This window comes from Ceratotherium simum, chromosome 1 (assembly GCF_057802395.1).
Source record: "Ceratotherium simum simum isolate JZ-2026a chromosome 1, ASM5780239v1, whole genome shotgun sequence".
In the NCBI taxonomy this organism is placed as follows: Eukaryota; Metazoa; Chordata; class Mammalia; order Perissodactyla; family Rhinocerotidae; genus Ceratotherium; species Ceratotherium simum.
In genome coordinates this window covers 50345849-50361383 of record NC_141900.1, presented here as the reverse complement: position 1 = coordinate 50361383, position 15535 = coordinate 50345849, and the positions used below count along the sequence as shown (strand labels likewise).

Here is a 15535-nt window from a genome sequence, read left to right as displayed (position 1 = left end):
TTTTCTTTTTCTCAGATGGCAAACTCGATGTCAATTCTAATTGTGTTAATGAAGAGCAGCCGGAGGCTGAAAGAGGAATCGCTCAAGAGGATAGCAGTCCTAAAGATTCTGTGGAAGGAGAGAAGGCATCTCTTCAGAGTGATGCTGGGTTGCACTGCTTACAGGATGCTCCTGCAGGTCCACAGGCGTCTGAGGAGTAAAAGGCAGAACAAGTGCCAGCATGGATGGTCCTCACCCTGGCAGGTAGCTGGAAAACTCATGTGACTGTGTCCTCATTGCCTTGTGACACCTGCATGGCACTGTGGCATGATTTCATAGAATAGATGCTTTCCAGCAAAGCTCTGTCTAGTATGCCCTAATTTCCTCCTAATTTCTGTTCTATAATTGGACAGATATTCCTAGGGAAAAAAATTTTTTTCAAAATAGAGAGAAATATTTCTATTCCCTTTCTGAGGTCACCTTTCCAGCAATTGTTCTCAAAAGAATATACATTCCCTTAAAGAAGAAATGTAAGCTCTAGGGAACAAAGGGGCAAGCAGAACAGGTGTAAGAGAGAAGAAAGAAAAATTTTATAGCCACAAAGATGGGTAGTTAAAAGAATCATAAGTTATATGTGAATAAAATGCATATAAATAGCATTTACAAAAGTGAAGTTCTACTTATTAGGATGTAATGAAATGAAGAAAAGCTGTATGTTAAAGGGTCTTTGCCAGAGTTCAGCTAATTTTAGTTTTCTATAGAAATTATCCTGAGCACTCTGAACTTGATGTAGTTCCTGCAGTGATGTTTTATCTGCAGTATTTGTACCTTCACAAATGTCAAGTCCTCCAGAAGGAACCAAGGCATAGCCAAAGTTATCTCAGTATGTACATTAAAAAAGATGTTTAATGAAATTTTTGATTAAATAATGACTAAACATACTGGGTCCACAATTACTGTAAAACTAATTCATGTGCCATATTACACTTGAAAGGCTGACTTTTATCTTCCTATATGCTTTTCATGTGGCTCTTCCCGTCCAGAAATGGATTTATAACTGTCATTTTATAGAATGTTCTGGCATCAGTTTTTAGTGTATGTAGTATTTAAACAGAGCTGAAGTGTGATAGCTGAAGATAGTGCTTTGTTTCCGAGTTTCCTGTGTTGATTATAAAATAAATTGTACCTATTGTATAACCAACTCACATCTTGTTTCATAGTTTATTGCTGTTGGAGGGTAGCAAATATTAGAGAAATATTAGAGAACTTAACAAATATTAGGAAACTTAGCAAACATTTGAGAACAAAGTAATAATTATTTTAGTATGTGCAATTGTAAATTAAAATGCCTAGAATCCTCACCTGACTTCCGTGTTCACATTCTTGTCTTACTGGTTCTCCTCTTCCTTATACTCAGTTACTTCTTTCCCAGCACCAACACGTACATCTTCTGCACACCTTACACCACGCTCCAGGAAGACTTCATGTGAGTAAATTCAATGTTAAGGGTTAACTGGGTAGGAATTCAGCAGGCAGATTTTATCTGAACTTGTCAGTCATGACAAGCCTTCCTTCATTCATCAAGGTACCTCGTTTACACACTCATAAACATTTTTCTCTGGATAGTAAAATAGTCCTCCCAGACCACCCTCTCCCACAAATATGTTTTTTACCTGAGTTCCCCTTTCTAATATTTTTTGTGATTGTGTTATCATCATTCTGTGTTATCACCATGTCCCTGTCTTTGGATACCATAGAGAGTTGTGAAAAAGCAGAAGGAAATAGGAAAATCAAGAGATGTGGCAACGCAGAGGTAATTTTCCTCCTCATTGAAATGAAAGCTAATACGAATCGGATCTCTAACATAGTTATGATGGCATAAATAGGAACATTTATGTTGGACAAAGAGGACTTCAGGTATAAGCCATGTCAATATCAAAATTTTCCATGGGTGTATTTCAGGGAAGGGGTTGTCAGAAAATGAAGATGAAGAGAAAATTGGATTGGTTCTGATTATAATCCCTTCCTTTGTCGTAAATAACCTAAAATAGATGTTTCCATTACAATACCATCAAAACAGATGGTCATCTGGTTATTCTTTTTCTTTAGCATGTTGAATTGTTTTCAGTATGCTATCAAGAAACTTTTCTCAAACAGAAGTAGGACCTAAAGGATTAGAATAGTCTTACTGTTCCAATATGTCTTATACCTAGAGCTGATGTAATAGAATATTAAATTGGCCAGTGGGGGTATTAGGAAATTGGATTCTGTTTTTTGATTCAGTAGGTAATAATAATAGCTAACAGTGCAAGTTACTGTATCCCTGAAGTTATCTTGTTTAATGTTGGTGACAACCCTGTGAATTAGACTTTATTTTTATCCCCATAGCACCGATGAGGAAGTTAAAGTCTAAGGAGGTCAACTAACTTATCCAAACGTGCAGAGCTGGGATGCAGTGAGGTCTGCAGTTTTGACTGCTACGTTGTATGCTCTTAATATGCTACCTTCACTATAGTGTCTCTGCAGACATAAGATAATGGAGCTCTGAAGACAAGCTGTTATTTTATAGGATGTAGTGGATATTCCCTAGGCCCTTGAAAAGATGACTAGTTTTAGTCATCCATCATGTATATGAGTTTACTTGAGTTTTAGTATTATAAGATAGTAAACTTAATAGAAATTCTTAAAGTAGATATACTTGCAGTGTTTTTATCTTCTCTGGATCTCATCTCCCCTGCTTCTGAAGGAAATCAGTGCCCTTCTTGAGTGGGAACTATACGTCTTCCCATTCAAGTGGTTTTATAGTTGCTGCCAGTAGTAGTGACCTGCTTCTGTGGCCACAACTGGGCCAGTCAGAGCCCTTCCCAGAGATTTTACATTTCCTGACACTGAAGAGGGGAGGCTTTGTGTGTGTGTGTGTGTGTGTGTGTGTGTGTGTGTACATGGACGTGCGTGCGTGTGTGTGTGTGTGTGTGTGTGTGTGTGTGTTTCTCCCTTGGGACAACGATAAATTACAGAGATTCGGTTCCAGAGCTGTCAGAACTGTCATGTGGAAGCGCCTGAGAGAATGCAGCCATTGAGCAGATACGGGCAGGAGAGGGATAGAGGGGGGATACTGTTTGAGCTGTTGAATCCACTGGGCTCTGACACAGTCTGCACTGGGTTTATGTGGTTTGGTTACATGAGCAAATTTCACATTTGGATTTCTATAAATTAGAACCAAAGAATCCTTATTAATACATCTTGTGACAACTAGAAAACAAATGGAACCAAATTTTAAAAGTTAAATACATATAAATATAGCTAAAAGGAAAATGAAGGCATATAATTTAAATTTTTGAGATTTATATACTCAGAAAAAAATATGGCAGTTCAAGTTTTGAATTAGATTGTAGTTACCATTTTGGTTGGAAAGGAAACCACCAACACAAGTGTTTTTGCATCTCTTTACCCATGTTTATTTTGGAAAGACTCATATTTGCTTGAAATCGTATGAAGATTGGTGCACATTTGTGTACACTGATAATATTGAAACATAATTTGTGCAGATAAAAAGCAAGATCTTAATTTAGTAAAAAGCAAATTTCTTCTTTCTTCTCATCGTTACTTCAGTAGATAAACAGGAAATACTATTTTCCCCAAAAAGTAGCTCTAACCTAGTTCATAGAGCGGGTGTTGTATGTCTTTTAAGGACAAAGTTTTGGGTGAGATTTAAATATGAAAAAAATGATCAATCCCAGAAGAAACCATGAGAGAATTCTTTATGACTTCGGCATGAAGGAGGCCTTCCTAAATATGATGCTAAACCCAGAAGCCACAAAAGGAAACAAGTTCAGCTACATTTAAAAAATAATCTGAACACTTCTGCTTCTGGGAAGATGGAACAGACGTACTTTTCCCAATTCTTCTCACTAAGTAAAACTAAAACTTCTGGACATAATATATAAAACAAACATAAGAAGACTCTGTAGGATGGAGAGAAGAAGGCAGACTGGCTAGGGACCTCGAGATCCAGGCAATGATACTTGGTCTGTTCTCTGGGTTTTCTTTGTGCCTCATATATCCTAGACTTGGAGCTGAGGAAGCCAGCAACGTGGAAATACCAACAGCTCCAGACAAAAATAAGCACCAGCAAAAGCCTACCGGTCTGCTGCCTCTGCCCTCAAGACTGCAACGTCGACTCACACCTGAATTTCTAGCCTGCCCTGGCCTACCCTACAAATTTTGGATTTGCCAGTGCCCACGATGGCATGAGCTAATGCCTTAAAATAAATCTGTCTCTCTCTGTATATGCATATACCCTACTAGTTCTGTTTCTCTGGAGAACCCTGACTAATACAAAAGGTGTCTTAGTTTGGACTGTTATAGCAAATTACCATAGATTGGGTGGCTTAAACAACAGACATTTATTTCTTACAGTTCTGGATGCTGGAAATCCGAGCTCAGGGTGCCAGCACAGTTGAGTTCTTGGGGAGTGTCCTCTTCTGGTTTACAGAGGGCTGTCGTCTTGTGTGCTTGGTTCACATGGCAGAAAGAGGGCAAGCTAGCTCTCTAGCCTTTTATAAAGGTACTAATCTCCTTTCATGAGGGCTCCACCCTCATGACCTAATCACCTCTCAAAGTCCCCATCCCCATACGCCATCACATTGGGGATTAGATTTCAACATATAAATTTTGGGGGGAGGTACAGTCCTTAACGGACACAGCTGCTCTTGGGATAAGAATAACAGTATTAGCTGACATATATTGAGCACTTACTTTGAGAAAGCCACTCTACCTAACACTTTACCTATATCATCTAACTTAATCCTTGAGACTCTATGAGGTAACTATGATTATTATTTTAAATAAGATGAAATTAGAGCCTAGGGAGGTTAACTAACTTTCCAAGTAACGACTAGAAATTGGAAGAGCTAAGCTAGGTCTTTCTGATTCCAGAGCCCTGGCTTTTAGCCACTACTGCCTGTAGATTATATGTCAGGATTTTCTGTTTCCTACTCATGAGGTCTCCTGACGGATCCTGAAATAAATATACTTCCACTTGAGGCAGCTTGAATGGGTCTCTATTGTTTAAAACAAAGAACTTAATTAAAACCACCCTCTCAATTGTGTGTTCCATTTTGGTAGAGTTTTAGGTTAATTAAGCAAGGATTGTGTCTTCTGTTTTGTGTTTCTCTCCAGATGGTTTTTACTACAATGTTTTCCAGTCACAGCCACTCAGTAGCCCTTCGTTTTTGAATTAAAAATATCTAATATCGAGGAGAGCATTTTAAAGCAGATCTTTTTCTTCATACAAATGAGAAATTTCCATTAGTTCTCTAAAAAGGAAATTAAGTAAAATTTGCTAGCCATATTTTTGTAATTTGAATAAATTTTTTGTCCTTTTCAGTGGTTGTGAGATTAAAAATAAAATATCAGACTACACATTCTTTTACTATTCTTTTAGTAGTTTCCCTGAGATTACAATATCCCATCCTCAACTTACTGCAATCTAATTAAAAATTAATACTGCTTATGCAACTTATGGGCCAGCTTAAATCTGATCCCAAATACACCATTTCCATCATGAAATGGATTGTTGCTATGCTCACCCAACATTGTTGCTTGGTGGGTCTGATAGTACACAGCTTGTGATGAGTAGCTTTGGTCAGACAGTTACTTGATGATCAGTTGTTAGGCTCTTCATACTAGGATGGATGCGGTAGCATGCCTAGAGCTGCCATTTGAACAGTGACTAGTTCTCTGCTGAAGATGGTGTAGCCTTACTCAAGAACCCTTGGAGACTGCACTGTGACTCTGTTGGAGCTTGCCAGAAACTTCACAAGGCATCCTTACCTGCCACAAATACTTCTAACACCATGGATTATGCTGGCTGGTTGTATTAGTTATTTATTGCTGTGTAACAAATTACCCTGAAACTTACCAGCTTGAAGCATCAATAAGCATTATCTCACAGTTTCTGTGAGCCAGAAACCCAGGAGCAGTTAACTGCGTGGTTCTGGCTTGGGGTTTCTCAAGAGGATGTGGTGAAGCTTTCAGCCAAGGCTCCAGTCATCTGAAGGTTTAACTGGGGCTGGAGGATCTGCTTGCAAGATGGCTCACTCACATGGCTGTTGGCAGAAGGCCTTAGTTCCTCACTGGCTTTGGAAGGAGGCCTCAGTTCCTCACCACATGGGTCTCTCCAGAAAACTGCTTGTGTCCTCACAACATGGTAGCTGGCTTCTCACAGAATAAGTGATCCAGAAGAGAGCAAGAGAACATTTCAGTTCTTTCTATGACCAGTTTTTGGAAGCAACACACCATCACTTTTGCCTTGATAGCCACTCACCCACATCAATGCCCAAATCTCTGCTTTTTCTTTCCCCCAGCTACAACCTTCTGCCAGGGACCATACCTGAATTTTCAGACTCTGGCTATGTAGAGAATCATAAGTGCCCACAGGTGAAAGGAGGCTATAGGTTCTCAGTGACAGTTCATTACTCCCTTTTGCTCTTTCATGTCTTACCTGTTTTGATTTCAGCCCCATTTCTACAGTGTGTCTATGCTATGTGTCTGTGTTACAGCGTGATAGTGTCTAAGCACCATCAGATGGAAGAAATGTCACCCTGCTTTTTATAAGCTTTTGATCTAGCTCTTTAGCTTATCTGCAGAAAACCAGCAATACATTTGGATTGCCTTGAGTGTCCAGCTTTGTGTCTCAGTACCAGGCAACTGCTGTAAGCTTTTCTGGTTTCTCTTTCTTCTAGCAGCAACCTTCTGGCTAGGCCAAGCTCAGATCATTAGCCCATACCCAGAACTGGCAAATGCCTCCAAATGTGAGAATAAAAAATAGTAGATTGGATCAATAAATTATAATATAGTCATACAATGGAATACTATATGGCAGTGAGAATGATAGCACTATTGCTACCAGCAACAACATGAATGAATTTTACAATGTTAACTAAAAGAAGCCAGACAAAAAATAATTCAGCTTCTATAACTCCATTTATATGCCTTTCAAAAACAGACACAAGGTGTGGTTTAGAAATTAGGACAGTGATTACTTTATAAAGGATGGGGAGTAACAGGTAATAGGACTGGTGACAGGAATGAGGAGGCTTTTAGAATGCTGAGAATGTTCTATTTCTTGATCTCGGATGCCAATTAACATAAACATGTTCATTTTTTGAAAATTTTTTGAGCTGAACACTTAAGATTTGTGTACATTTCTATATGCATTTTACTTCAACAAAATCTTAACAAAATGTAGGAATTATTTTTCATTGTTGTTGTTTCTGTTTACATTTAAATGTTTCAAATAGTATCATAATAAATATATAATATACTGAATCACAGAGAAATTTAATATACACTGAAAACCATTAGGATTTCTAGAAATACCAGGGGTTATCTCAGTGTAATTGTGAGCATTTGAGCAGGTTCTGTGCCTTTCTCTTCAAGATATTTTTCCTCTCGTGTTGGAACTGTGTCCCAGTTCAGAGAGGTGATAGCCATTGCTGATCTCTTCATGGACCTTACAAAAACAGCATCTTCTGGGTCATCAAACACAGTTCTGCAAAAATGGCAATTATGTCAGGAAAAAATCAATTAGACCAAAATGAATTTCTAATTTAAATGAATCAATGCCATATTTTTCTATGTTATTTGTAGTATAGTACCACTAACAAATAACTTTTGGGCTCTACTGACAAATGACTTTCAAGATAAGTAATGCTATTTTTATTGTATATATTGTTTATTTTAAAAATAGAATATTTGAACATATTTGGAATCAGCTGTTATACAGTTTGGATCTCACACATTCATGCATTCATGTTTTAAACCAGTGTTAAATGAGATGATTAAAATATTTATAGATACCACATGCATATTAGTATTTTATGTACATTTCATTGGAAAGTTATTATTTCTCAACATTATGCTGTATTTTATAAACATTCTTGGGCATAATACTTTTCAACACAGAATCCAAAGGAAAAACTCCTAAGTGCAAAATTAAAAAAGAATGATGATTTTTAAATTCATCAATATTGATGAATTTGAAATGTTTTTCATAGTTTAATGAAGTATTTGCTTTTTAAAATGCAAATTCCAGTGGATATAAAATGTTAATAATTGCTCTCACTGAACATATTTAGAGGAACAGTAAACAAGGAAAGTAAAGACCCTCATTTGTAATAGCTAATAATTCTTAGGTTTTATATTTTTATTCATTGACTCACCCTTTCATTTATTTTATTATAATAATAATATTAAAAACCTCAATATGTGAGATATGAATACACAGTTTGAACTCATTTATCACAGAAAAACATAGCAATTTTTCCCATTGAAAAATTTTCCCATCTATTGAAGAGTTAGTCATTTTTTCAATTCATTAAAATATATTTTGGGAAATGGGAATAATTTAGATGGTCAACACAATTATCAAATATTCTGATAATAAAAGTAAAGTTAAAAAAATCACTTACTTGTCTACGTTATTCGCAAATGCAAAATCTAAAAAAAATACATTTCTAAATTAATATTTTTCAAATGTTTATTCAGTATTTTAAAACAATGGAACAATGCTGTAAAGGAAAAGTCTAGAGCATAGCTCTCTGGTTTTTGAGCAAGCATTTAGATGAATAGGTCAATCCATCAAATAAGCCTTGATACCTTACCCCAAATTGAAATTTTCTCTTAGATATAGTGCCTTAGGTTTGCCTTAGGTTTTGAGGCAAATTCTTTTTTTTTTTTTTTTCTTTTTTTTTGGTGAGGAGATCAGCCCTGTGCTAACATCCGCCAATCCTCCTCTTTTTTTTTTGCTGAGGAAGACGGCCCTGGGCTAACATCTGTGCCCATCTTCCTCCACTTTATATGGGACGCTGCCACAGCATGGCTTGCCAAGCAGTGCGTCGGTGCGCGCCCGGGATCCGAACCAGCGAACCCCAGGCCGCCGCAGCGGAGCGCGTGCACTTAACCGCTTGCGCCACCGGGCCAGCCCCGAGGCAAATTCTTTAATACAATACAGATCTCAAAATTCTGAGAACAGAATACTTAGTCAATTTAGTTACCAATGGAATCCAAGTGGGAATTTTTATAATTAAGATATTGAGTCTCATGTGCAGAAACGGATCCTTTTTTTCAGATAGGCACATGCATTTATAAATGGGATAATAAACCAAAGGAAGAGAAGCATTTAGAGCAGTTTAAACCATTTGAATTCTTGGCATTAACTTCAAAGAAACAGAATAAACAAATCCTAGATCATAAGAATCTACATCTTCCCTAGCTTTGGAGCTCAAAGGCTAGTCCTCAAAGCTTGGATTTCTTATGGTATCTTCCAAAGACTATCATTGCTTTGTTTTTTCCTCTCCAGAAGGTCTAGTGCCAGGCTAGAGATGGAATGTACCAGCACCTGTTGGGGCACCAAAGCCTACAATGTGAGCTCTTGCCAACCCACAAGCAGCAGGGAGCACATAGCCTCTGCCTTAGGAGAGGAGTTCATGGCGCCCTTCCCCTTCACAAGTGGCTGACTTGAATCTCCCATGCCCTTTCTGATCTCCTAGACTTTCTTTTTATACATTTTTAATTACAAAAAGCATATATTTTGCTGATATAAACAGGAAAATAGTGAAAAGTGAAATCTTACTTTGACCTTTCTAGTTCCTCTTATCAGAAGTATCACTAATGCGTTTTATATATATGCTTCCAGTCCCCTATGTGCATACACATGTGTACTCACACAAGTACATATACACAGAGATCTATTAGCTGACAAAATGCCAAGTTTGTCATTACTTTGCATTATATTATTCCATGATGCATTTTTTATACTCAAAATATCATGGAATAATTCTATAATGCAATAGTTCATATTGTATGAATGTGCCATAACTTAACATTCTCCTATGAATGACCATTTAGATTGTTTCCACTATTTTTTTTATTTCAAAAAATGTGTCAATGAGCAGCTTTATACATATATCTTTGTTTGTATGTGCAAATACTTCTATAGGAGAGAGACTTCAAATTTAATTGCTGTGTTGAATGGTTTGCACGTTTTATGTTTGTGGATACTGCGTATTGCCATATGGTCTTCCAAGAAAGTTGAACCAGTTTACACTCCCACCAATAATATATGAGTTGTGCTCCTTTCTCCCCTCATCCACACCAACCTTTTTAACTTTTGCCCACCTGCCAGATGAAAATGGTATCTCATTGGTTTAATTTGCTTTTATTTGCTCACTAGTGAGGCTGATCATTAGACATCACATTTCCTTCTTTCTATAAATGTCCATAGTTTTTGTCACTTTTTCTATTCTAGTTTTCAAATTGATTTGTAGGAGCCCTTTGATATAATGGGCATTAACTTTTGCCTATTGTATATATTGCAAACATTTCTTCCAACTGTGTCTTTTAATTTTGTTCCTATATTATATAATGATTTGGGTTTTCATTTTCATGTAGTTAAATCTGTCACATTTTATTTTTATGGCTCTGGGGTTTGTGTAAGGCTTTGATCGGCCTTCTTCACCTCAGGATTATAAAATTTTTTCCATTCATTTACATTTAGATATTTAGTCTCTCTGGAATTTATTTTTGCATATGATGTCTCCCTTAGAAAGTAGTCCTTTGGCCCAGAACCACTGCATGGCATGACTCCAGGGGCTCCCAGTCATTGTTTTCTGTGTAAGTGGTGCCTACTGGAGTCGTTCAACATGGTAGCTCTGCTGACTGCTGATTTTTGCCTTCACAAATCCTTCTGACTCTGCACAGCTTTCTCGATTGCCAACCGTTCTCCAGACCTCACATTGACCTCTGGTACCCACCTGAGCCTTCATGCATAAGTAGCACTTGGCATTTGCTTTCCTGGGTGTGTCTGGTGTTGTTGCTACCTGAAGTCAGAAATGTCTTTGAGGCCTGGCTTCCTGAGCCTTTGATACCTCAGCTCAAAACTTAATTTTCTGTTTTCTCTGGATTCTGTCCTGTTGCTTTATACCTGGGTTGATTCACTGTGATGAACTGCCATTTGTTGAAAAGTCTGCCTGATTTTCCTTTTTGGTTTTCCTCTCCCCTCTTCCTGAGTAGCATGGGCCTCAGCTGCCAGGCCCAGGCTCTGGGACACTATCCCCCAGCCTGCTCTCAACACCTGGAGTTCTGTCTTGTTTAGAGAAGCAGAGCAAACATAATACAAATCCAGCAGTTTTACTTTTGGGCCGCTAGTAGACTTTTTAAAAGCTTATTGATACTTTTGTTTATTTTAAATAGCCCTTAATGGCTTTCCACATTTAGGTAGTTGGTGGGAAATCTGCAAATATCTGTTTCCTTAAAGTGTTATAAAAGCCCAAAGAATTTTGGTTCTGAGAATATTGGTTATCATGCAGTAAGAACCAAAGATATTAATGGAAATAGGTACATGCCTTTTAACCACACCTATTTAATAAGGATAGATAGCTGGAATTTGAAGAAACTTCAAGTTGACCTTGCTTCTCAAGCTATTTGGAATATAATTGGTTTCTTTCTCAATTTAGGGTTAAGAATAATAAAATCAAAATGGAATGTCACAATTGCCTTATAAACATCTTCAATTATAGTTTCTTCTCAATAAAAGAATTCAGAGTCTTAAATGTGCATGTCACAGTAAAATAAGATTTATATAAAAACAAATACAGAAACTATAAAACTATAAGGCACAGTGTGTTTTATTAGTTTCATTATAAATGTTTGTAGAACATGAGTAGATTGATTAATTAGAGTCATGTTGCCAGTTTTTAGGAGGGCTGTAGTCAACAGGTCCATGAATTAAATAGAAAAACTTCCAAATGCAGTAAAATACTCACCCTGTCTTTTCTTCCTCTGATTTTGTTTTTGGAGGTTTGATATGAGATGCAGTAAAGAGAAAAAAAGGATAATAATTCTTTCAGCAATCTGGTTCCTCAAAAGAAATGTGAGGCACTAAAGGTAGTGGTCAGCTGTCCTGCTCACACCTGTAACAATCATAGCCTAAAAAACAGATGGGGTGGCCTTATAGTGCTTGTTATTGGGTGTGTTGGCTTTTTTTTTTTTTTGGTGAGGAAGATTGGCCCTGAGCTAACATCTGCCAATCCTCCTCTTTTTCCTGAGGAAGACTGGCCCTGGGCTAACATCCATGCCCATCTTCCTCTACTTTATATGGGATGCCACCACAGCATGGCTTGACAAGCAGTGCATCAGTGCTTGCCTAGGATCCGAACCGGCAAACCCTGGGCCGCCGCGGCAGAGCACATGCACTTAACCGCTTGCGCCACCTGGCAGGCCCGAGTTGGCTATTTTTAAGAGTGGAGATTTTCTATCCAGAGATTCCTTTCCCACCCCACCATGGCTTACTCCCACTAATCTGGTAACATTCAGTTTGGGCATCAGCTCTTACAGTAAGTAAAAGAAAAACCAAGCAAGTGGCTGACTAATTGAACAGTTCAACTTATCATGCACTTGATATGTGTCAGATCAGGTGTGGCAATGGTTTACATCTTAAGAATCGTAACAGACAGTGGAAGATGATATCCTCGTTTTAAAAATCAGAAAGCTGAAGTAAATTCACGTCCAAAACAAAACTTGTAATTACCAGCAGAGCTGGTGTTCCAACTCAAAGAAATCTGATCCCAAAGCTTATGCTCCTGCTTCTGCAGTGGCTGTTCTCTAACTGGAGTGCGTCAGAATCACCTGAAAGTCTTGTTAAAACACAGCCTCCTGGCTCCCACCCCACCCTTGAGTTTCTAATCTAGTAGATCTCGTTTAGGGCAAGAATTTGCATTTGTAACAAGTTCTTAGGTGATGCTGCTGCTACTGGTTTGGAGGACCACTACACTTTGAGAACCACTGCTCTACACTATAGTCTTCTGCATCAGAACATGTCCTCCAGACATCACTTCCATTCTATGGGACATATAGGGGATAAAGGAACAAGATAATGACACTTTGTGGAGACAATCATACAGGTTGAGGCATTCTACAATATAACTGGCCTAGTGCTTTCAAAAAGTTGTGGAAACAACTTGGGAATCTATTCTAAATTAAAGGTGACTCAGAGCCACAACAACCAAATGTAATTATGAGCCTTGACTGGATAGTGGTTTGACAAAGCAGCTGTAGAAACCATCTTGGAACAACTGGGAAAATTTGAATATGGATTATATATTAAATAATATAAATAAATTAGTTCTTTTTCTTAGGTGTAATAATGGCATTGTGGCTATATAGGAGAATGTCCTTATTTTTAAACTTATAGGCTAAATTATTTAGGAGGGAAATGTCATGATGTTTGCTACTGAAGCATTTAAAAGGTTTGGCAATATTTTGTTGTTTTCCAGTTTACATATAAGGCAAGGCCTCATATGGAGCACAGTGAATATGGCAGAATATTAATAATTATAGAATGTACATGAGAATATACAGGTGTTTAATATTCTTTCAACTTATTCTATGTTAGAAAGATTTCATAGTAAAAAGTTGAGGGAGAAGTCTTGATTTTTGCTGTCATGCTTTTTTTTCCCCTTGTTAATTGTTGAATAATAATTTAGCTGATTGTAGAATTCTTGGTTGACTATTACTTTTTCTTAGCATTTTAAAGGTATTAGACCACTGTCTTCTGACTCCCATAGTTGTAGTTGGAGAGTTTGTTGTGAATCTATAAATTATTCTTTTGTAGGTCATCTACATTTTCTGACTATTTTAAGATCATTTTGCCTTTGGTGTGTATTTTTATTGTTGTTACATGTCTTTTACATCTTTGGATTAATTTTGTCTGGTGAATCTAAGGATTTATATCATTTATCAAATTTGGAAAATTCCCAGCCATTATCACTTCACATATCACCTTCTGCCCGATTTCTCTCTCTCTGTTTTTCCCTCCAGATTACTAAACTTATATTTGACATTCTCTTTCTAATGTCTCCTTGTCTCAACAGCTAATTAATATTTTCTATCTCTTGCTTTCTCTATGTTGCATTCTGGGTAATTTCTTCAAAACCATTTTCTAATTTAATATTTTTCCCTTCATTTTTAGAAAATCTATTCTAAAATGAATTTTCTATTTCAAATGTATGTTGTCTCTTTGGCAAAACATTATGAGAAAAAGGCTTTTGTCTTTGTAACCTTTTTTCATCCCTTCCTGTGATGCCTGGTGGTACAGCAGCCACCTTGTAACCATAAAGCACACTAAGAATAGCATAACAAAAGCTAGATGTATCCTTGAACACTGATGACATCATTGAATTTTATACTAACCCTGGACACCTTACCTTTGTATTCTTTGCTGTGTGAGAAAAATAAACCTCTATTTGCTTAAGTCACTACAGTTGGATTTCTGTTACATATAAGAAATTAAATTCCAACTAATTAAACATCACTTAAGATATACAGATTAGGCTTGCATATTATGATAGTATATATGAGTACAACCAAAATATTAACAGTGCTTATTTCTGAGTGGAGGAATTGCAGATGATCTTTATTTCTTCTTAATATTTTTTCCATATTATCAAAAACTTATAGCCTTAATTGGTGAAATTGTCCAGTGATTATGGTAATAACAACTGTAGCTTATTTACAAAGCCCTTTATACTGTGCTAGATACTGGGGTAAGGATTTCAATGTAATATCTCATTATCACATTACCTCACTAGTTAAATATACATAAATGAAGGTGAAAATTGTATGTCACTTTTATTAGAATAATAAAATTAGAAAATATTTATTCCTCTATGTATTTAGCTTATTGTAAATTGCAGTTATTATAATCAAATTACCAAAAAGTTTGAGGAGTTTGAATTTTATTTTTTCTTTTTTCAAAATACCTGGAGGTACTCTCTGGGCTGGTTTTTGCTTAAATGGTGATCTAGGATCCCACGAGGCATCTACTTTTCCTTGGAATGCTATTGATTGAACAATATGAGCCTTTTTATGGTTAAAAATGGTAATCATTGATCTTCTTTCTTTTTCTGTAACTTCTGATAAATGCAAAAAGTAATGTTATTGCATAGCATTATAAATAGATCTGCGGAGTCATTTGAAGTAGAATTGAACACTTTCAAAAATGTATTTATCTGAACTATGTGACATATGAACATCCTGTCAAAACTAATTTGTGGAAGGCTATCATAGTTATTTCCCTAATTTTACAAGTGCTCAATATATGCCCCTCATGTCACAAGGCACAGATCAATCCTACTGCATCTTGACACTTTCTAACACATCACCATGGATGATTAAAATCACAACTATGATACATCCTTTCATTTCCTCAAGGCTGTGAGGAAGAAGAGGTATAAACATGAGGTATTGATATATCCTCATTAAGGAGTTACTCAGTAATAAATTATTAAGAATGTTCAAACCTATAGAGATAGAAAGGTAGATAGATAGATGAGTAATAAAGCACTTGGAGGGCCGGCCCCGTGGCTTAGCGGTTAAGTGCACGCGCTCCGCTGCTGGCAGCCCGGGTTCGGATCCCGGGCGCACACCGCTTCTCCGGAACATGCTGGGGCTGCATCCCACATACAGCAACTGGAAGGATGTGCAGCTATGACAT

General features: G+C 37.0%; 2 protein-coding genes across 3 annotated transcripts in view; one reads left to right on the top strand and one right to left on the bottom strand.

Annotated features, from left to right (window-relative positions):
* ANKMY2 (ankyrin repeat and MYND domain containing 2) overlaps positions 1-1345 on the top strand; it is a 40629-nt gene extending 39284 nt beyond the window's left edge. For both annotated transcript variants that reach the window (XM_004431412.3, XM_087427603.1), the window contains one exon: positions 16-1345. In XM_004431412.3, the coding sequence (XP_004431469.1) occupies positions 16-200 (185 nt within the window). In that variant the 3' untranslated portion in view covers positions 201-1345. The remainder of the gene's footprint in view (positions 1-15) is intronic.
* A 4479-nt stretch (positions 1346-5824) lies between these two features.
* Positions 5825-15535, bottom strand: part of LRRC72 (leucine rich repeat containing 72) — an 83689-nt gene continuing 73978 nt past the window's right edge. Inside the window, exons 7-9 of the mRNA XM_087427691.1 lie at positions 14802-14954; positions 8454-8481; positions 5825-7534 (exon numbers count right to left, since the gene is read on the bottom strand). Coding sequence (XP_087283817.1) covers positions 7369-7534; positions 8454-8481; positions 14802-14954 — 347 coding nt within the window. The 3' untranslated portion in view covers positions 5825-7368. The remainder of the gene's footprint in view (positions 7535-8453; positions 8482-14801; positions 14955-15535) is intronic.